Source organism: Nomascus leucogenys, chromosome 12 (assembly GCF_006542625.1).
Source record: "Nomascus leucogenys isolate Asia chromosome 12, Asia_NLE_v1, whole genome shotgun sequence".
Classification (NCBI taxonomy): domain Eukaryota; kingdom Metazoa; phylum Chordata; class Mammalia; order Primates; family Hylobatidae; genus Nomascus; species Nomascus leucogenys.
Genome location: NC_044392.1, coordinates 85,571,057 through 85,593,313, shown reverse-complemented (window position 1 = coordinate 85,593,313; position 22,257 = coordinate 85,571,057). Strand labels below are relative to the sequence as shown.

Here is a 22,257-nt window from a genome sequence, read left to right as displayed (position 1 = left end):
TTCCTTTTCTTGTACCATTCTTATATTTTCAAACCTCACCAAATTTAGATTGGTTTTTACTTATTAATTTGGTGAATATTTTCTTTAATATTTGAAATATTCAGAAGGGAATTACTAATTTAGTAATATAATATACCTAATAATATTGGGATTTTATGGGGTTAATCTTAGCAAATTCTTCTAAATTCCTAAAATATATCTGTATTGAGGGAACTTTGTTCATGACTAAAGAACAGTTTATGGTCTTGGATGAATAGAAATGAAGATTTAATTTTCTTTTTTACTGTTGCCCTGCCCACTTAAATAGTGTGATCATTAGTAAGTTGCTTTTTTGCACTCCTGGGTTTGTTTCCTCGTCTTTAAAATCATGAGATTAAATGTATAGATTCTCTAATACTTGAATTCTTTTTATGATATATTTTCCAAAAAAGTTAATATGTAGTAAAATTGTATATGTATTTTTAGTATACCTTTCCATGAATTTTAAGATAAATTCATCTAACTGCCACCACATTCAGAAAAAGGAATAGTTCCAATGCCCCGTAAATCTCCCTCATGTTCTTTCTTTGTAGTCACACCCTTCTTCACCTCTGTATTCCCTGACAACCACTGATCTGTTCTGTCACTGTAGTTCTCTTTTGAAGAATGCCATGTACATAGAATTATAAAGTATATAAGTTTTTGAGACTTTTTTCCTTCCGCATATTGCCTTTGAGACTCCTTCAAGTTGTTGTGTGTATCAGTAGTTCATTTTTTTTATTCCTGAGTAATAGTTGATTGTATAAATGTACTATAATTTATCCATTCACAAAGAACATTAGGGTGGTTTCCAATTTTTGGCAATTATCAGTAAAGCTCCTATGAATATTCATATACAGGTTTTTGTGTGAATAAAGTTTTCATTTCACTTTGGTAAATACTGAAGAGTAGGATTGCTGAGTCATGTGGTAACATATGTTTAACATTATAAGAAGATGGCTGGGCACAGTGGCTCGTGTCTAAAATCTCAGCACTTTGGGAGGTGGAGGTGGGGGGATCGTTTGAGCTCAGGAGTTTGAGACCAGCCTGAGCAACATAGTGAAACTTCATCTCCACGAAAAATATAAAAATTAGCCAAGTATGGTGGTGTGCACCTGTAATCCCAGCTACTTGGGAAGCTTAGGTGGGAGTATTACTTGAGCCTGAGAGTTTGAGGCTACATTGAGCCATGATCGTGCCACTCTACTCCAGCCTGGGCAACAGAGCAAGACCTGGTCTTTAAAAAGAAGGAAATAAACTGCCAAATATATTCTAGAGTAGTGATATTTTTCATTCCCACTATCAGTGAATGAGAATTCTAGTTGTTCCACATTCTCTCCAGCACTTGGTATTGTTAATATATTTTTTTAACCAGTCTAACAAGTATGTAGTAGTTAATATACATTATTGTCATAGAGAGAGGAAATAAGAAAAATAGAGCAGCACCATCTTAAGGAGAATTTACGAAAGAACAGTGCATGCCCTAGGTACAGAGTTATGTACAGAATGAAGAAGTCTTCTCTACTAGGAGATGATAGGTGCAGTTTTCAAACATTAAGATATTGCAGATAGAGGCAGTTCTGCAATTTTTATACCTAGGTTGCTTGTTTTACCTTAAAAATTATTCTAACTCAATCACGTGAACCCAGGAGGTGGAGGTTGCGGTGAGCTGAGAGCGAGCCATTGCACTCCAGCCCAGCGACAGTGCGTGACTCCGTCTCAAAAAAAAAATTATTCTAACTCACAGTGTTACCCCTGCCTATTTTTGTAACATATTAAGAAAGCTTAAACTAGAGGTGGTATTAGTTATACAATATTTAACCAAAATTAGTTCAGTTGGTGATATATGACAAGGGCTATCCCAAGTATATAAAATAACCAGTTAAGCCTCCTTTAATTATTCAGCATTCATTACAACCTGAGCAGGTTCCAGAGGGCTGTAAAAGGTAAAGTATCTTTGTTTAAGAAAGTTGGACTTTAGGAGAAGTATAAAGTTAACATAATGGTAACACATGGCAAGATTCTGGAGCAGTTTATTTTTAAAATAGTAACTTAGAGACTTATAGGAGGAAGTATGTTAAGAATATAGATAAACAGTAAGCTAGTGATTTTGTATATTAACCTTATTAATTTAGATTTGGCTAAGTTTATTTCAGCTATTAATATAGTTCCTCTTTAATTGTTTAATGCAGTAAACAGTGTTTCATAAGCAGATATCCTGGCTATACAAGTACCACTTGATGAATTTTGGGCATGGAGAGCCAGCTTGCTATAAGATAAAGACCAAAGGTTATATCATCTGAGATGTCATCCAGCTGCACTATTAAATGGTTGTGTGGTGTATACCACCTGGAACCTGTCGAGACCTTGGTTTTCTCATTTGTAGAATGAGAGGGACAGACAATATGTACCCTATCTAGGGTGTTTTGTGAACATGGTACTTTGATAGCTTGAGAAAAAGCATGAGGCATCCAAGGCCATCTAAGTCTGAACATGAAACCCCATTTGGATGTAAAATAAAGTCTGAGGAGGCTTTCCTGGGTCTGGGAAGTAAAGACTCAAGAATTCAACCATATTCCTAATCTCCAACACAATCAAGGAATCAGGGTAAGGCTAGACCTTAAGTAGTCAGAAGTCCTCTAAGAAGGATTGGGATTGCTCCTGTATTCTAGAACTCTGTTTCATCTTGTAAGCCAACTGCTCAGTTATGGTTTTAGAGAAAATACTAAAAGCACCAGAAACAGCAATCGATTTATTGCTCTACACGTTTCGGGGGAATCTAACACATTCAGTATTTACTCTTTATTCTGGCCTTGGGAAATCTTATCCCTAAGGAAATTTTAACCATATGCTATTTTCTGGTGACTTCCAAAGCTGTATCTCCAGCTAGGCTGTGTTTTCTGGGCTTCATCTGACAGTTTATAGCCACCCTTTTGGATATTACCTGGACGTCCTGTTGGCTTTGCCTCTTATGATGTCTAAAATTGAACTCTTCTTTTCTTAGACTGCTATCTCTAAATCTTTCTCTGTGTTTTCTGCCCCATTAGTGCATGACCCCAGTAATCTATAACTAAAACCTGACTTTCTAAAACCTTTTTTCCCCACCTTCAACCTTCATTGTAAGTTTGTAAGTCGCCAAGCCGATTCTACCTCTGATAACAGGTCTCAAATCTGTATCTCTTCTTCATCTTTATTGCCACAGCGTACAAGTTCAGTATTTCTTTAATTCACCATAAACACTGCTGCCAGCATTTTTTTAAATTTAGAATTCAGATTCAGTCCTGTTAGTTTCTTGATTTAAACTTTTCAGTGGATCTTCATTTGCTACAGAATACAGTACAAATTTGCAGCATGGTAGAGATGCCTTTCAAATGGTCTGGCATCTGCCTCTATTATTTCAACTTCTTCTGCTACTAATCCCAGCTCTAATTTTTTTCTCCTATCCCTATGTTTTCTTTTTTTACCTCTCTATACTTATGCACGTGTGTGTGTGTAGATTAGCAGAATCTAAGTGATGGGTACATAGGTGCTCAGTGTAAAATTCAACTTTGCAGTATGTTTGAAAATGTTCATATATACACACATACACTCTGGTACGTGTAGACACACATACAGGTACATACAAGGTGTCCCTTTTATATATACATACATTATATATTTACACATACACACACACACACACACACACACACACACCTGACTCTAACCTCTTTGAGAAGAGGAATTCTGCCACCTGTACACAGGGTTGTCCTTTGCATAATACTTGGCTGTATATGATATAACTAGTTCCCTGTATTAAGTTCCCTCTGTCCAAAATAACTTGCATAGTTTGTCTGTCAACTAGATTCTTGAATGGCAAATCACCTTTCTATATTATATAATAAACTTAGAATACTTACATGCTATTGTTGGCCGTGTTCTATTTATATCATTTTCGCTTCAATCCACAAATTAGATCTAAACAGTATTCTATATAGTCATTGTTGGTTTATAATTACCCACATGCTGATCATTTTCTTTGTTCACTATTTCTTCATGCTTCTCAGACCTACCTTCTAGAATGATCTTTTCTTGTACTTCCTAAAGTACAGTAGATACTTTAGAAAGACGATTTCCGCTTTATATACAATTCTAAGTTGGCATTTATTTTCTTTCAGCACTTAGAAACTCATTTTGTGGTCGTCTGGATTCTACTCTTGTTGAGGAAACAGCTGCCAGTCTCATGGTTGAAGCCATGTAGATCATCTAGTTTCTTTTAAGATATCCTTTGTCTTCAGTGTTCTGAACTTGGAGTATAATGGCGTAGATTTCGTTTCATTTGAATTGCTTGGGATTTGTTGGGTTTCTTAAATCTGAGATTTATGTATTTCATCAATTATGGGAAATTGTTAGCCTCTGTCCCTTTGAATGTTGTACCTCCTGTTTTCCTTCTACGTAGTTTTTCAGGAACTTTAGATGCATATTAATTTCTTCAAATCTATCTCCATTTCTCGAATAGTTTCTTCACCTGTATCAAACTTACTCTTTATCAAATATTGTGTTTCTAATTTTGTTGTTACATTTTTTTTAATGCTAGAGGTTCTATTTTGTTAATCTTGGTAATTTTTGATAGTCTCTTGTCCCAGTTGATACCCCTTGCATTTAGCTTTACATATTTAACATACTTATTTCACAGTCTGTATAGGATAAGTACAGTAAGTGAAATCTTTACAAGGCTAGTCTTCTAATTTTTTTCTCATTCATGGTGAATTTTTTTCTGATTGAGCTTTGTGATTTGTAATTGTGCTGGAACTGTCTGCATTAAAATTTAGTGGAATGCAGATTTGCTATTTTTTTTTAAATTTACTAGTTTTTTCTTTATTTTGTTCCATGTAATTAAACACCTACACATTTAGAATTGATGCATATTTCTGGTGAATTGAACCTTCTATTAAAATGAAATGACTTACCTGTAATCTTTCTGTCTTGAAGTATTTTTTGCCTTAAAGTGTCTTTTGTCTGTTATTAATATAGGCTGTGGGTTGAGGTTAGTGATTGTGTGGAATACCTTTCTTCCATTTCCTTACTTTCAGCTTTTCTGTATCATGTTTTAAATGTGTTTCTTAAAATAGCATATAGTTGGATTTATTTTATTCATTTGTTTTTACCTTGTCTAATAATCTCTTTTATCTGGATCATTTAACCTATTTAAATGATTACTATTATATTTGGGTTTATATTTAGTATCTTATTTTGTGCCTTTAATGTTTCTTTTTCTTTCTTGTCATTTTTAGACTTTTTTAAGAATCAGTTATTAAAAGTTCGATTGTTTTGGAAATTGATTCATTTAGATAGTACATCATGCATACTTATCAAAGGCAATAGTCTAATTGCTGTTTTTATCTCTTGGACAATTCGAACTCCTTAGAATGCTTTTATTTGCCTATACCCTAGCTTATATTTTACCGTCTTATTAGGTTGGTGCAAAAATAATTGCAGTTTTTGCCGTTGTAATTATATTTTTTAAAAAGCCCTTCATGACTTTTTTATTGGTTTATATAGTGGTCCTTTAAAATCACTCACATCTAAGCCACTTTATCTGTTCTTCGTTATTTCTTTTTTTGACCTACCAATTAGAATCACTTTTCTTCTTCTCAGAGTACATCCTTTAGCATTTTTAAATTTTTAATAAGTCTGTGAAAAACCCTTTCATCTTTGTCTGATAATATTTTTATTTTGTCTTCATTGTTGAAAGATATTTTCATTGGATATATACAATATTAGTCTGTTCTCGCACTGCTGTAAAGAAATACCCGAGACTGGGTAATTTATAAAGAAAAGAGCTTTAATTGGCTTATGGTTCCACGGGCAGTACAGGAAGCATGATGCTGGCATCTGCTTGGCTTCTGGGGAGGCCTCAGAAAACTTTCAGTCATGGTGGAAGGCGAAAGAGAAGCAAACCTGTCTTACATGGTCGGAGCAGGAGCAAGAGAGAGAGAGTGGGAGGGGCTACACACTTCTAAACAACCAGATCTCACTATTGTGAGAACAGCACCAAGGGGATGATGCTAAACCACTCGTTAAAGACCCACACCCATGATCCAGTCACCTCCCACCAGGCCCCATGTTCAACACTGGGGAACCTAGTTTGACATGAGATTGGGGCAGGAACACAGATCCAAACCGTATCGCAATTTAAGGAGGCAGTTGTATCTTTTAACATAAAGTAGCTGTCATTTCACCTTCTTCCAGCTTTCAGTGTTGTTGCTGAAAACTGCCATAAATTTAACTGTAATTCCTTTGAAGGTACCCTTCTCTGACTGCTGTGAAGACTTTGTCTTTGATGTTCTGAAGTTTTACCATGATGTGTCCAAGTGTGGACTTTTTTCCCCCTATATGTTTGTGCTTGGGGTTGATTGGGTATCTTGAATCTATGGATTGGCATTTTTATTAGTCCTTAAAAGATGATAGTCATTATCTCTTTATGTATTGTCTTCAAATCACTATTTTTCTTCCGAAACACCATAAGATATATTGGAGCTTATTTTTTTTTTCTGTGTCTCTTTATGTCTCATTTTTCCTCTCTTTCTCTTTTTAAAAAACTTAGCTATTTTTCAGTATTCATCTGCTATTTTTCTGTCTGGTCTGCTATTAAACTCAGTCTAAGAACAAATCTTAGCACTCAAGATGCTTATAGTCGCAGAGGAAAAACGTGAAAACATCATTATAATACAGTGTAGTACACATTTCAATGGAGGGACGAAAGCATACTTTGAAGACATGTTAGACTAGAGAATGGTTAGGGAAGGTTTTCTAGAGAAAGTAATGCCTAAACTAACAATAGTATTGAAGAAAGCAATCGCATTTTATTAGAAAGGTTTTGAACACAGAATTTGACAAGGAAAAATAGTAGTGGAGAATTAGCTTGGAGCTAGATAGCATAAGACCTTTAATGCCTAACCGTGAAGTTGGGACTGTATTTGGTAGACATGGCTATTAAAAATATTTTGGTGGAGGAATTAGTCTTGTCTACCTTCCATCTTAAAGCACAACAATTTATATTGGCTAAATGTGTGTAAAGATGCAACTTTATGGGCTTAACTCTAGTGCATTGTCTACTGTAACCCAGACATGCCTAAAATCTCTTTGATCTAATATGTAAACATTAAAGCAAGTTTATTGAATTTGTATAACATACATTTTGAATTGTATAGTAATGTTTAGAAGGTTAGAAGCATGTATAATTTCTTTTATAATACCCCCGAAAATACTTTTTCGGTAATATTAGCAATATATGCAGCAAATGGAAATTTGTTTTTTGTTGTAATCATGGGGTTTAGTTTCTTTAGCCAGCAAAGTATGCATTTAAGAGTAGATTCGCCTCTTTTTATAATGTAAAGGCAGTTGTTAGAGTAGAAAAATAATTACCATTTTATAGAGTTTTAAAAAAATTTTTTGAATGGTGAGAGTATTAATGGGGAGTAGGGAGTTCTAGTTATCCTTGTTTTGAAATATGTTTCACTATGAGACAGAGTTTAAGAAATATGCTGGCAACTGTATGTTTTATAATGCTCAAATTTACTATAACGTACAAGGAAGAAAATTGGAGAGAAGAAAAGTAGTGTGTAGGAAAGCAGGTTAAAGGAGAAAATAGATGAAATCCAAGGATGACAGCAGTGTTTCTCTGATTTCTAAATGGGGAAAAAAAAGTGAACTTTTTAAAGTTTACTTTATATAAGACATATTTAAGGTTAAATTTCTGCATTGATGTACACTTTTGTGACCTTTGCAATAAATTCTCTAAGTTTCAGATTTTTTTATTTGTAAAATGAAGTTATATTGCAAACCTTTATGAGTTCTTGTGAAGATTAAATGAGCAGAAATACTGGCTACTTAGCTGAGCCCTGACTTGTAATATTATTGAGCCCTTATTACATTTTAAGCATCGACCTAAGCATTATATAGGCTTTATTTTTACAGTAACCGTCAATTTGTGGCTAAGGAAACTGTAGTACAGAGATGTTAAGTAAGTATATAATCAAAACCATACCAATGAGTAGCAACTACAGGATTTTAACCCAGGCATTCTGACCTCAGAGCCCTGGTTCTTAACCATTTTCTTATTTCTTATATTCCTGTAATCGTTATTAAAACTGAGGACATACTTTTCCTTAAGAACAGTGTTATGTAGTATTTTTACAAATTCACAAACTGTCAGATCAATGGATATATCTTTTTTTTTTTTTTGAGATGGAGTCTCGCTTTGTCACCAGGCTGGAGTGCAGTGGCGAAATCTCCGCTCACAGCAACCTCCACCTCCTGGGTTCAAGCAATTCTCCTGTTCAGCCTCCCGAGTATCTGGGACTACAGATGTGCGCCACCACACCCAGCTAATTTTTCTATTTTTAGTAGAGACGGGGTTTCATCATGTTGGCCAGGATGGTCTTGATCTCTTGACCTCGTGATCCACCTGCCTCAGCCTCCCAAAGTGCTGGATCCACCATGCCCGGCCGGATATTTCAATATCTTAGTACAACCTGCTGTAATGTTTAAGAATCTATTATATAGTATCTCTAACAAATTGTAATTTGTCTTTTGTAGAAGTGCTTCCAGAGACGAGACTTTATTACATTTTAAGACAAGCCATTTTATTGTTAGATAACCCAAAACATAAGGAATTTATGTTGTGACAAAATTTTTGCCCTTCCTACCTTTTTACTCATTGGTTCTAATCCTCTGTCTTGTGGGGAAATAGTAAGTGGACAGCTTTCATAGACAAATATTTAAATGTTTAGACAGGAATCATTTATCTTTCTCATCCTAGGCTAAATACACCATCAACTGTTTTACAGACAACATATTTTCATACTCTTCTCAACTAAGGGCCTTCTATTCTGAATGCATTCCAGTTCTGTAAAAAAATGTGCTTACTATAAGCTATCTTTATATACCAAATTCTGTGTAATTTACATTTCTTACAAGATTCTGATATCATTTATCCAAAAAGAGAAAAGAAAGAAAATTAAAATGTTCCCAGATCAGAACTGTTCAGTCATTGTTATAATGTGTAGTTCATTTATGGACTCAGCAGAGATACACTTTCTACAGTGGGTACTGCTGGTTAATATTTATTGCATATTTACTATGTACCACACCTGTTTCTAAGCTCTGTACACATAATTTATTTAATCTTCACTATAATCCTGTGACGTACATGCTGTTTTCACTATTTAGCACATGAAGAGAATAAGGCACAGAGCTGTGAAGTACCTTACCCTGTATTACATGGTTTGTACTGAATCTCAGTACCAAAACTGAGACTCAAACCTGGGCAGCCTTAACCACTATACTAGATATATACTAAGTTGCTCTTTTGTGATTTGATTTGAAAACTTACCTACATTTTATATCAGTTTTTTGGAGCAGCCCATTTGTAATTTGGGGAATTCAGTTAGAATAGAAACCTTTCCTGAATTGAATTCAGTTAATTGTGTGGCTTTGCCTGTTTCCTGATATGTAAAGTATGGATAATATCTGTCTCAAAAGGTTATTTTAAGGATTTATATGCACACATACACGTGTTTGCACAGATATCATTAACTAAAGCACTGTTATTTTACATCCTAGCCTAGTATCTCTATTATAATTTATTTATTTATCTATTTATTTTAGAAACAGTGTCTGACTTGGTTGCCCAGGCTGGTCTCAAACTCCTGGCCTTAAGTGATTCTGCTGCCTCAGCCTTAATATCTATATTTTTAGATTAATTAACAAATTATAATTGCATGTGTTTGAATTAGTGAATTTTTTAAAGGGAATATAAAACTTAATGTGAAATACATTCATTAAAATGGTTAGTCACACCATCTTATATCACAGAGGAGTGAAGGGAACGTTGAAGCACAAAGGTAAAGTAACTTGCAGTTTAGGCAGTTTTCCAGTCGTGACCAAGTTACTTATCACCTGAACCAGGGTAGTACCCTAGTTTTCTAGCTTTTATAGAAGGGACCTAGTGTGGATAAAATTACAAAACACTAAACTTAAAATATGAAGAATTTTAGATTCAGGGTAAGTGTTCCAACAGGCCGGGCTCAGTGGCTCACACCTGTATTCCCAGCACTTTGGGAGGCTGAGGTGGGTGGATCATGAGGTCAGGAGTTCAAGGCCAGCCTGGCCAAGATGGTGAAACCCCGTCTCTACTAAAAATACAAAAAATTAGCTGGGTGTGGTGGCAGGCACCTGTAATACTAGCTACTTGGGAGGCTGAGGCAGAGAATTGCTTGAACCCAGGAGGCGGAGGTTGCAGTGAGCCGAGATCACACCACTGCAATACAACCTGGGTGACAGAGTGAGACTACCTCAAAAAAAAAAAAAAAAAAAAAAAAAGAATTTTAATAATAATGGATTATCCAGAATAACTAGATGGTTCTTTCTGAAGTTTTATTTATTTATTTTTGCAAAATGAAAATTATTTACTTGGAAAATTATAATTTTCAAAATCTGCAGGCATTGATTTATAAATGATTTACATATTAATAGTTCTCATCTTTATTTTACTCTAGGACAAATTTATTTCCATGAAATTCATCTTTAAATGGCACATGTTTTGAATTTTTAGGGACTTTACTAACACAGATTTTGAAAATATTCCCATTCCTAAAATCATAGAAACCTATAAAGCAACATATTATGCTTTTTTTTTTGTAACTTTTATATTAAGTTTAAGGGTACCCATGAAGATTTGTTATATAGGTAAACTTGTGCCTTGGGGTTTTATTATACAGATTATTTTGTCACCCAGGTATTAAGCCTAGTACTCAATAGTTGTTTTTCATGTTCCTCTCCCTCCTCCCACCTTCCACACTCCAATAGGCCCCAGTGTCTGTTGTTCTCCTCTATGTGTCCATGTGTTCCCATCATTTAGCTCCCACTTATAAGAAAGAACATGTGGTATTTGGTTTTGTGTTCCTGCATTAGTTTGCTAAGGATAATGGCCTCCAGCTCCATCCATGTTCCTGCAGAGGACATGATCTCTCTCTCTTTTTTTTAATGGCTGCATAATATTCCATGGTGTGTGTGTGTGTGTGTGTGTGTGTGTGTGTGTGTGTATCACATTTTCTTTATTCAGTCTGTCATTGCTGGGCATTTAGGTTGATTCCATGTCTTTGCTATTGTGAATAGTACTACAGTGAATATACACATGTATGTGTCTTTATGATACAACAATTTATATTGCTTTGGGTATATACCCAGTAATGGGATTGCTGGGTCGAATGGTATTTCTGTCTTTTGGTCTTTGTGGAATCTCCACACTGTCTTCCACAGTGGTTGAACTAATTACACTCCCACCAACAGTGTGTAAGCATTGCTTTTTCTCTGCATCCTCGCTAGCCTCTGTTATTTTTTGACTTTTTAATAATAGCCATTCTGAGCCGGGTGCAGTGGCTTATGCCTGTAATCCCAGCACTTTGGGAGGCCAAGGCGGGCAGATCACAAGGTCAGGAGTTCGAGAGCAGACTGACCAACATGGTGAAACTCCGCCTGTACTAAAAATAGAAAAATTAGCCAGGCATGGTGGCATACGCCTGTAATCCCAGCTACTCAGGAGGCTGAGGCAGGAGAATCGCTTGAACCTCGGAGGCAGAGGTTGCAGTGAGCCAAGATGACGCCACTGCACTCCAGGCTGGGTGACAGAGCAAGATTCCGTCTCAAAAAAAAAAAGCCATTCTGACTGGTGTGAAATAGTATCTCATTGTGATTTTGATTTGCATTTCTCTAATGATCAGTGATGTTGAGCTTTTTTTAATGTGCATGTTGGCCACATGTATGTCTTTTCAAAAGTATCTGTTCATGTCCTTTGCCCACTTTTCAGTGGGGTTATTTTTTCCTTATTAAGTTCATCATGGATGCTGATATTAGACCTTTGTCAGATGTGTAGTTTGTACAAATATTTTACTCCCATTCTGTAGGTTGTCTGTTTACTCTGTTGATAGTTTCTTTTGCTGTGTAGACCTCTTTAATTAGATCCCATTTGTCAATTTTTGCTTTTGTTGCAATTGCTTCAGAGAATATTATGAACACCTCTATGCATATAAACTAGAAAATCTAGAAGAAATGGATGAATTCCTGGACACATACAACCTCCCAAGACTAAGCCAGGAAGAAATAGAACCCCTGAACTGACCAAAAACAAGCTCCAAAATTGAGTAGCCTACCAACCAAAAAAGCCCAGAACCAGATGGATTCATAGCCAAATTCTACCAGATGTGCAAAGAAGAGCTGGTACCATTTCTACGGAAACTATTCGAGAAAATTGAGAAGGGACTCCTCCCTAAGTTATTCTGTGAAGTTTTATTTTTGTTTTTTAAATAGAAGCAACACAGTATCCTTTATGAGAGCCTATGGACTTGAATTTTTCATCCCTCTGTAATTACCCGCCTTCTGCCCTGCATCAATTTGATATCAGTGGATCAATATTTTTGAAGCATTGCTAGCGCTGTATTTCAGATACCCTTAGTTCTCTTTAAAAAGAATTACCTTAATTGAATTCGTATCATGTTTGAATATGCTTTATTCTCCAGCTAATGAGGTTATAGTAGGAAATTTAGTTTAATTATTGAATAGACTAGTCAAGTTGATTTAAAAATAATAGTGTTGGAGAAACCACGGACAATCATCTAATTGAGTTTCAGACTTAATATAATCACTTTTATGTTTTAAGTGAAATCTACCCTGGGAAGTAGTCTTGCAACTCAGATACGTTGTTTTTTTTTTGTTTTTTTGTTTTTTTTTATGCATGAATTGGTCGAATTCATGGATTATCTATAAGCATAAGGAGATTTCATTTAGGCTCATCTCAAAGTTTGAAAAATGCTGTTTATTCGAAAAATATTAACTTCCAATTTTAAGCAGCAATTCATTCTAATAAGTAATTTTAACAATATTTTATTTACAGATTGCCCAAGGACTCCAGATACTCCAAATAGTGACCCTCGTTGTTCTACTAGCAACAGTAGATTGAAGGCTCTACAAAAACAATTGGATATAGAACTTAAAGTAAAACAAGGTGCAGAGAATATGATACAGATGTATTCAAATGGATCTTCAAAGGTAAGTGTAGTTAATAAAGGTAACCTATATAGTCAGTCATTATTTGCAGATTCCATAGTTATAAATTTACCTACTCAGTAAAATTTATTAGTAACTCCAACATCAGTACTGGTGGCATGGCACTTTGGCAGTCATTTGTGTACATGCATGGAGTGGGGGAAATTTGAATTATGTGACTTGCTTGTTAAGGTGATTTTGCCTTCTTAAGCTATGGTACACTAAAAAGTATCCTTTTTCAGATCTGTTTAGTGCTGTTTTTTTTCACATTTTTGTGCTTTTAATTGGTAATTTCACTGTTTAAACACTATATTATGACATCTGAGATCATTTTGACCTCAGAATTTGAAAGAATGAATAAAAGAATTTGGAAACATGTTTTTCTTTGTTTTTTTTTTTTGTTTTTTTAGGCAACATTTTAAAAATTGTTTATTCCTACCAAGACCCAGTTAATAAAAAATTTGACCTTATGGGTAAAGGATACACAGGAGCTTTCCATATCTGCAGCTTTTCTGTAAATCTAAAATTATTTAAAAAGAAATTTAAAAGAATTTAGTCTCTAATGAGTTTTCCACATTATAGACCCCTCTCCCAAGTGTTTGGGAGAGGGCAAATGAAAAGATGGGACATTTTGGCATCATCAATAATTGCGTGGCCTAGACCTGTGCATTCTTGGAGATCTGGTATGGGCATGTAACTCCTAACTGAAAATCAGTGTTATGGGGAGCAATTCTTAGTAATAAGAACATGTCCTTGTTATTAGATATAATGCAGCAAAAAAAATGTTGTGAGCCACTGAACCAGATTATCCTCAAGGTTCTCTTCAGCCTAAGGTTCTATAGTTTTAATAATTTCCAGAAATTCTGAGAAAGATATAAAGTTATAAAATGTACCTTTTTACTTTCAACTCATGTATTTTAAATATTTTTATCTGGAAATCAATTTTTTATATTTTAGTAGATATTTTTGAAATAATTTCTTAATAAAAGTTCTTACATATTTCTTTTTTTGTTTCAGTTTAGAAAGAATTTGAAATCAGAGGGAAATATTTTTTTTCTTAATCATGCATCCTAGCTACTCACCCCAAATGAAATTTGAGACTAGGCGTGGTGGCCCACACCTGTATACCTAGCACTCTGGGAGGCTGAGGCAGGAGGATTCCTTGAGGTCAGGAGTTCGAAACCAGCTTGGTCAATATAGCAAGACCCTGTCTCTTAAAAAAAAAAAAAAAAAAAAGAAAGACATTAGGGAAGTTACCAAAAAGAGAAATGTGTGCTTTTTATAAATGTTTTAAGGTTAATTATAAACATTAGATTTTATGTTATAGTTCAAAAGAATTTTTTGTTACTTTTGGAGAAATGTATTTGTTCCTATTTACTTATGATGGTGATATTTGATAGGATATTATTTCACTAACTTTGAACATTTCTTATCGGATGATAGAGTTATTTTTTGTGCTGTTATTTTTAGCACTGACATTTAGTTTTGGGGATTTTATATTTTTATAAAACATTATTTTGACTTTTGTTTTTTAAGTAAATACTTTGTTCCTGGAACTGCGATTTTAGCACATTATACTGAGCATTTTTAAATTAAATTAACCCAGCTACTGCTGTTTAGAGTAAAGTTTTTAAATCTGGGGTGGATGGATTAGTTTGAGGGGTTTACGAACCCTTTGAAGTTACAGGAAAAGCAAGTGTGTATGTTGATAGTTGTATCGATGAAAGGGCTGTAGGTTACACCTTGTTCTCAAAGTGGTCTTTAATCCACAAAAGATTACGAACCACTGCTCTAAGTTGAACAGTTATGGACATATTAAAAGTAAAATAAATAGATAACCTAAAACAACCACAGATCCAAAGTGAACAAGGCTGTGAGCATCCTGTTAAAACAAATATGTCAATTTTGCATAGCTTTTTATTTTTTATTAGATTTATTAATTTGAGGAAGACTCAAATGGAGGTCGAAAGCCTATTTGCAACTACTATTGCCTCTGAGATAGGCCTGCCAGTTATTTCTGTCTAGATTCCACCTTAACTGTTTTTATTTTTCATCTTTAAACTTCTCAAAGGGTCAGAGTACATTGTTTTAGATTAGGGAAAATTATAAATTGAAATTATGTGGAATACTAATTTATTCATTAAGGATTTTGTTAAAAGTTTGATAGCCATTATGCTCGGCTCTGGGGTATAAGTGTAATAAAGATGGTGCCTTATTACATAGTAGGTACTCAATATATAATATCCTGCTTTTAAGAGACCCACTATCTTAAAAGGAGATATATCACGTGTAAATAGTTACAGTGTGTAATAGTGATTTGTTTGACTGACTTTGGAAGCACAATGGAGAATAATCATTTAACTGCCAATAAAATCTTTTAAGTTTTAGTACGATATTTGAAAAATGATTTGGCATTTAATAAAAAATTACTTTTTAGGGATGGTGTTGTGGGTGAATGCAGTGTATACACAGTAAGGAACTGTGGAATAGCCTGGCTTGTTCTAAGGAATGAAAGTGATTTGGTGTGGCTATAGTACAAGTTCTTAGTGTATTTCTTACCTAACATATCTGAGGGTAGGTAGAATGTACTTCTGATAGTAAGAGTTGTCAACTCTAGTAGTCATTTTCAATTAAAAGCCATAGGGAAACAAATCTGAATCTCCAGAAAGACATTCATTTTGTTTGGGAAAAGTTCTCCAGGTGATTCCAGTAGGGCTTCTTTCCCTTCCCCACCAGTGGAGTTTTAAGTGGGTGAGGCATAGTGAGAAGTATAACATAACTGAAAGACAAGCCAGGTTATATGGTAGTTTGCACAGAGTTAAGCAGTTGTGATTACCTTACAAGATAGATGGAGCTGCTGAAAGCAGGGAGCTCCTTTTAGCAGGGAAAAGACACAATCAGATTTCAAGTTTAGAAAGTTCACATCCATCTGGCCACGTGTGGTGACTCACGCCTGTAATCCCAGCACTTTGGAAGGCTGAGGCAGGTGGATGACCTGAGGTCAGGAGTTCGAGACCAGCCTGACCAACATGGAGAAATCCTGTCTCTACTAAAAATACAAAATCAGTTGAGCATGGTGGTGCATGCCTGTAATCCCAGCTACTTGGGAGACTGAGGCAAGAGAATCACTTGAACCTGGGAGGCAGAGGTTGTGGTGAGCTGAGATCGTGCCATTGCACTCCAGCCTGGGCAACAAAAGCAAAACTCCATCTCAAAAAAAAAAAAAAAAAAGAAAAAGAAAAAAAGAAAATTCACATCCATCCTCCTCAGACTTAAAGAATTAAAGAAGGTCATATATGCAAGCAGTAAGTTTAAGTAGTTTTTTGCAGTAGTCCAGGTTAAATAGCTTCCTTTCTCTTGTAACAGCAGTGAAAACAGTGAAGATGAGAGTCATACTTTTGGTATCTTGGATATGAGGAAGGAGGCAGAGTCAAAGATTATTCTTAGATCGGTTATGTGGATAGACTGATGAATTATGGTGCCCTTTATAATGATAGAGAATTCATGAGGGGGAGCAAATTTAGGGACAGGGATGATTAATTCAGTTTGGCAGTAAAAATTGTCAACAGAACTCTGGTTATTGGATTCTACATGATTTAATTATTACCCTTGTACATGTTATAATCGGAGCTGTCCTTTTTAAATTTGTCAGATATTTTCACCCTCCTGCTTCAAAACCCTCCAATGGTTTTCCCTCATACTTAGAACAAAATCCAAAATTCTTATTCTGACTCTGAAAACCTATAGCTTCTGATCTCATCTTCTAAAACACCTTCCTCTCTCATTACACTCTAGCTACACTAGCTTCTTTTCTATCCCTTAAACATAGCAAGCACGCTCCTACCTCAGGGCTTTTGCACTTGCTATATCTTTGCCTAGGTATCTATTCTCCCAAGTACTTTTGTGGCTTTCTCATTCATTACATCATCTACTTGGATGCTACCACCTCAGCAAGCTCTTCACTACTATCCTAAGATAAATAGCAACCTCTGTCTCTTCTTAACCCTTTATTGCATTACCACTACCTTAAATTACAATTTATGTGATCAGTTTCTTTTTCATCAGTTTTCAGCATTAGAATATAAATTTCATGCAGGCAGAGACATTATCTTGGTTATCACCGTATCTTCAATACCTAAAACAATACTACATTGAAATAGTTTGCTGCAAATACTCAATAAATATCTGTTAAAACAATGGATACTGCTTCACTGCCCATTTATGGCCATTTATCTTCCTCTGGCCCATAATTTACACTTGTTCTTTTTCTTATTTCATACCTGTGTGTACTATAATTATTTCCATATTATCCCTTTTATGACTAACATATATTGTCAGCACAAGGATCTGAGGAATGGGATGCAGTTATTTTACCCCGTTACATAAGTAGTATAGCCTGCCATTTCTTTATTTGGTAGTGTGGCTTTAAGCAGCATCATTGGTTGTGTTTGTTTGTTTGTTTTTGTTTTGTCCTTTGGAATGATCTCTGGGGGCTTGATAAGACATGTTAAAGACATGCCTCCTGTTTTTTGTTGTTATTGTTGTTGTTTTGGTTTGGTTTTTTTGAGACAGAGTCTCGCTCTGTCACCCAGACTCAAGTGCAGTGGTGCAATTGGCTCAGTGCAACCTCCGCCTCCCAAATTCAAGCGATTCTTCTGCCTCAGCCTGCCTCCTGTGTAGCTAGCATTAAAGGCGCACACCACTATGCCTGGCTAATTTTTTGTATTGCTAGTAGAGATGGGGTTTCGCCATGTTGGCCAGGCTGGTCTCGAACTCCTGACCTCAAGTGATCCGCCTGCCTGGCCCTCCCAAAGGGCTAGGATTACAGGCGTGAGCCACCGTGCCCAGCCATGTCTCCTGTTTATAGAATCACTTGAACCCAGGAGTTTTTGAGACTTCGTCTCAAAAAAAAAAAAAAAAAAGACATGTCTCCTGTTTATATATTCAGGCAGTAAACCAAGGTATTAATTAAAATTTGGGGTTCTTACTAGCATCTTGCATCGGTTTTAAGTGTTCCCCAAGCCTCCACATGTGGATATACCAGACTGTCCATCCAGGTCCCCCCAACCGCCAATCCTCCAGTATTGCCTGTTTAAGCTTTGAGATCTAATTGATTTAGAAAAAAGTTGCACGTATTTAGTTATACATTTCAATTAATTTGGATGTTTCTATACATACGTATGCATATGTGATACCACCACGACAATCAAGTTACTTCCAAAAGTACCCTTGAGTTCTTTAGTGGGAGTGGTTTTTTGTTGTTGTTGTTGTTGTTGTCGTCATTGTTGTAAAAGCACTTAACATGAGAAATTCTCCAGTCTTGACATATTCCAGACTTATTTATTATAATGGGAAACCTTTCTGGATTCCCTTAACTAAAATTGATTCCACTTTTTTGTTTGTTTGTTTTTGGAGACAGGGTCTCACTCTGTCGCCCAGGCTGTCGCCCAGGCTGGAGCGCAGTGATGTAATCTTGGCTCACTGCAGCCTCCACCTCCCAGGTTCAAGTGATTCTCGTGCCTCAGCCTCCTGAGTAGCTGAGATTACAGGTGGGCACCACCATGCCTGGCTAATTTTTTGTATTTTTGGTAGAGGCAGGGTTTCACCATGTTGGCCAGGCTGGTCTCGAACTCCTGACCTCAGATGATCCCCCAGCCTTGGCTTCCCAAAGTGCTGGGATTACAGGCGTGATCCACTGTCCCTGGCCTGATTCCACATTTCTTTGGAATTTTCTTCAGCTGCTTTTAACTTCCTAGTGCATATAATAATCATTTATATGTCTTCTAGCAAATTATAAGCTTCATAGGATAACATTCTGATTGATTAATATTTGTATTTTTACTGGGTCTGGCATGGCTTACTTCCTATATGTTACTTTAACATAAATACATGATGAAAAAAATAAGAATGATTGGCCTATTTATTACCTAGATGGTACTAATAAGAACAATGATTGGCTTATTTGAAAGTTTTCTGTGTAATGTAATGTGTTGTAATGTCCCACTATAGCTTGCAAAACAAAGTGTTATTTTTTTGTAAAATAAAAAACAATTTGAAAATATTATAATTTTTTAGTTATTCTTATAATTGTAAAATATTTATTCCAAATACAATTACCAGCATTATAGAGTGCCAATTACTAATAGTTCATTACTTTAGTCCATTAGGTTGAGCCGTATAAAATTGCTGTTTTTTTAGTTCAAAATCAGACATTGGCATTTTCATGTAGTTCAACCTAATATATGTAAAAACTTTCCCAAAATTTTTATCAACATAAAAGTCAGATTTCTCTAATACGTAAACCAATCCATGTACTCCAGCCTTATCTCTTCCCTTGTACATATTATGTGCTTAATAAAAATTCCATTGAATGCCTGAAAACGTAAAACTGATATGTAATAACTATATATTGCCTGTGATAATATCCAAAGTCCATTTTAAAAGTTTCATCATACTTTGACATCCTGCAGATCCTCCAGAAATTTCTGTGGGAAAATTCACCTATTTTTAAAATAAAATACAAGTGCTGTTTCTTGCATGTTGAATTGAAATAGTGAAGAAAGGAGTATTTCCAAAGAAGTAAAATGATGGAACTACTGTCATTTTGCATGACAATAAAATCATAAAAAAAGTAGCTTGATTGAAGAGAGTAATATTATATGGTTTACTTAATATTTATACGTTTACATTAGAACTTCATTGGAATAAGACACTTAATCATTATTTTTATTGTCCTAAAAGAGAACATTTTAATGCCAATTATGTGCTAGGCAAGATAATTTTAGTTTAATGCTTACAAAAGTTTTATATTTAAGAGAATGGTATCACAATTTATATAGTTTATGCAAGAAACCTAAGGCTTTCGGAAAATAGGTAATTTGTCCAAGTTATATATAATAGGATTTTGACTGCAAAATACATTTGTCCCATTAAATTATGAGCTTTGGAATACTTTTACTCTAGTCTGATCTCAAAGAAATTCATTCATGCATTGCATTACAACAGGGATACATTCTGAAAAAAGCATCAGTGGGTGATTTCATCATTGTGCGTATATCATTGAGTGTACTTACACAAACCTAGATGGTACTAGGCTATATGGTATAGCCTATTGCACCTAGGCTGTAGTAACAGCATGTAACTATACTGAATACTGTAGGCAATTGTAACACAATGGTAAGTACTTGCATATCTAAATATATCTAAACATAGGTATATGTAGTCCGTTGTTGACCTAAATGTCATTATGTAGCAGTCTGGCTAGAAGCTGTTTTCTAAATGACTGACTTTGGGAATATGAAAGAAATAGAAGAAAAATTTATAAATTTCATAAATATGCAATTATTTTTTCCTCCATGGGATATTAACCTGAGTTTGGTATTCAGCAGAGTACATTTCAGCTCACTTTTATTCCCCTTATCTTCAATCTCTTTCTTCTTTATTCAGTGTCGTATAGTGTGTGTTTGATTTATTGAAATAATACTGCCGTCATCAAACGTGTCTCTTGGGTTCTAAGAGACGTGACTCTCCAGGAGAATACAGGTTGATTGTGTGCTATTTTATTTCCAAATTAGTACTGATTGCCTTAGTGATTAAAAATAGAGATGCTTAAATAATATGCAAAGCTTGTCCTTTCTTATGAGTAAGTGCTTTCTAACTTGATGCTTAATCAATTTGTATGTGTATGTATGTGTGGATACCAGTCTTTAACAACTAATGCAACTCTAAAAACAGGAGGTGGCATTAACTTCTGATATTTTTAAAGTTTCTTAGTTTTCTACAGTTGCTGTAACAAATTATCACAAATTTAGTGGCTTTTATTGTTTTATCAATAGAAATTTATTATGTTATAATTTTGTAGTTATTTTGTCTGAAGTGAATCTTACTGAGCTTAAATCAAGGTGTTGGCAGGACTGCATTCCCTTCTGGAGGTTATAGGGCAGAATGTTTCCCTGTTTTTTCCAGCTGCTGGAGGCTACTCACACTTCTTGGCTCCTGACTGTCTTCCTTTGTCTTCTAAGCCAGCAATGGCAGGTCCAGTTTTTCTCACATCACATCACTCTGACCTCTTCTTCCTCCCTTTTCTACACTTAAGGACCCTTGTGATTACATTGGGCCTATCTGGAAATCAACGACAATCTCTGTATTTTAAGGTCAAATGATTAACAATCTTAATTCCATTTGCTACCTTAAATCTCATTTGCCATGTAACGTAACTTACTAACAAGATTCTGAGGCTTAGGACATTGACATGTTTGAGTAGGTCATTATTTGGCATATAATTCCTTCTGTCACTCACATTCAGTGTTACTGGAACTAAGCAGAGGTATGCTATTGCATTGATTCATTTGTGTTGCTGTAAAGGAATATCTGAGGCTAAGTAATTTATAAAGAAAAAGGCTTATTTTTGGCTCACGGTACTGCAGACTGTATAAGAAGGATGGTGCTGGCATGTGCTTCTGTTGAGGGCCTCAGGAAGCTTACAGTCATGATGGAAGATGAAGGGCAGCCAGCTTGTCTTCTGGTGAGAGGGAGCAAGAGAGAGAGGAGGAAGTGCCAGGCTCTTTTGAACAAACAGCTCAACAACCAGCATGAACTCATAGATGAGAACTTACTCATACTGTGAGGGTGGCACCAAGCAATTCATGAGGGATCTGTCCCCGTGACCCAAATACCTCCCAGTAGGCCTCGCTTCAGACACTGAGGAATTATATTTCAAAATGAGATTTGGAGGGACAAACATCCAAACCATATCAGGCATTAACATTATTTCTCTTAATTCAGAGCTTTTTTTTGAAATCTTAAGAGATGACAGCTTTATTAAGAAGGTCTCATTTTTTGACATTAAAGTGTTTCTAGGGACCTTTCTCATTGTCACCAGAGTTGACAAATGCTGTTTTCTACCTTTCTTAGCATAATTAATTGGAACACAGTTGCTAGCTGTGGTTAGGTTTTTATTTTAGGTTTAATCATGGAGGCATTCATTTCATACTGTGTTTCTGAGTCTTAGAGTTATTGATCATAGTAAAGGAAAATTCTTTATGTTTTGTGTAAAGCAAAAATAAGAAAATTACAAATGTGAATTTGGATTTTGATTTTCTAAAAAATAGTAATAAGATTCAAACCTACAGTATGTGTTAGCAGATAAATGGA

At 35.3% G+C, this 22,257-nt stretch overlaps 1 protein-coding gene across 3 annotated transcripts in view; it reads left to right on the top strand.

Annotated features, from left to right (window-relative positions):
• PKN2 (protein kinase N2) overlaps positions 1–22,257 on the top strand; it is a 142,269-nt gene that overhangs the window by 52,381 nt on the left and 67,631 nt on the right. For all 3 annotated transcript variants that reach the window (XM_030825099.1, XM_030825100.1, XM_030825098.1), the window contains exon 3: positions 12,953–13,107. In XM_030825099.1, the coding sequence (XP_030680959.1) occupies positions 12,953–13,107 (155 nt within the window). The remainder of the gene's footprint in view (positions 1–12,952; positions 13,108–22,257) is intronic.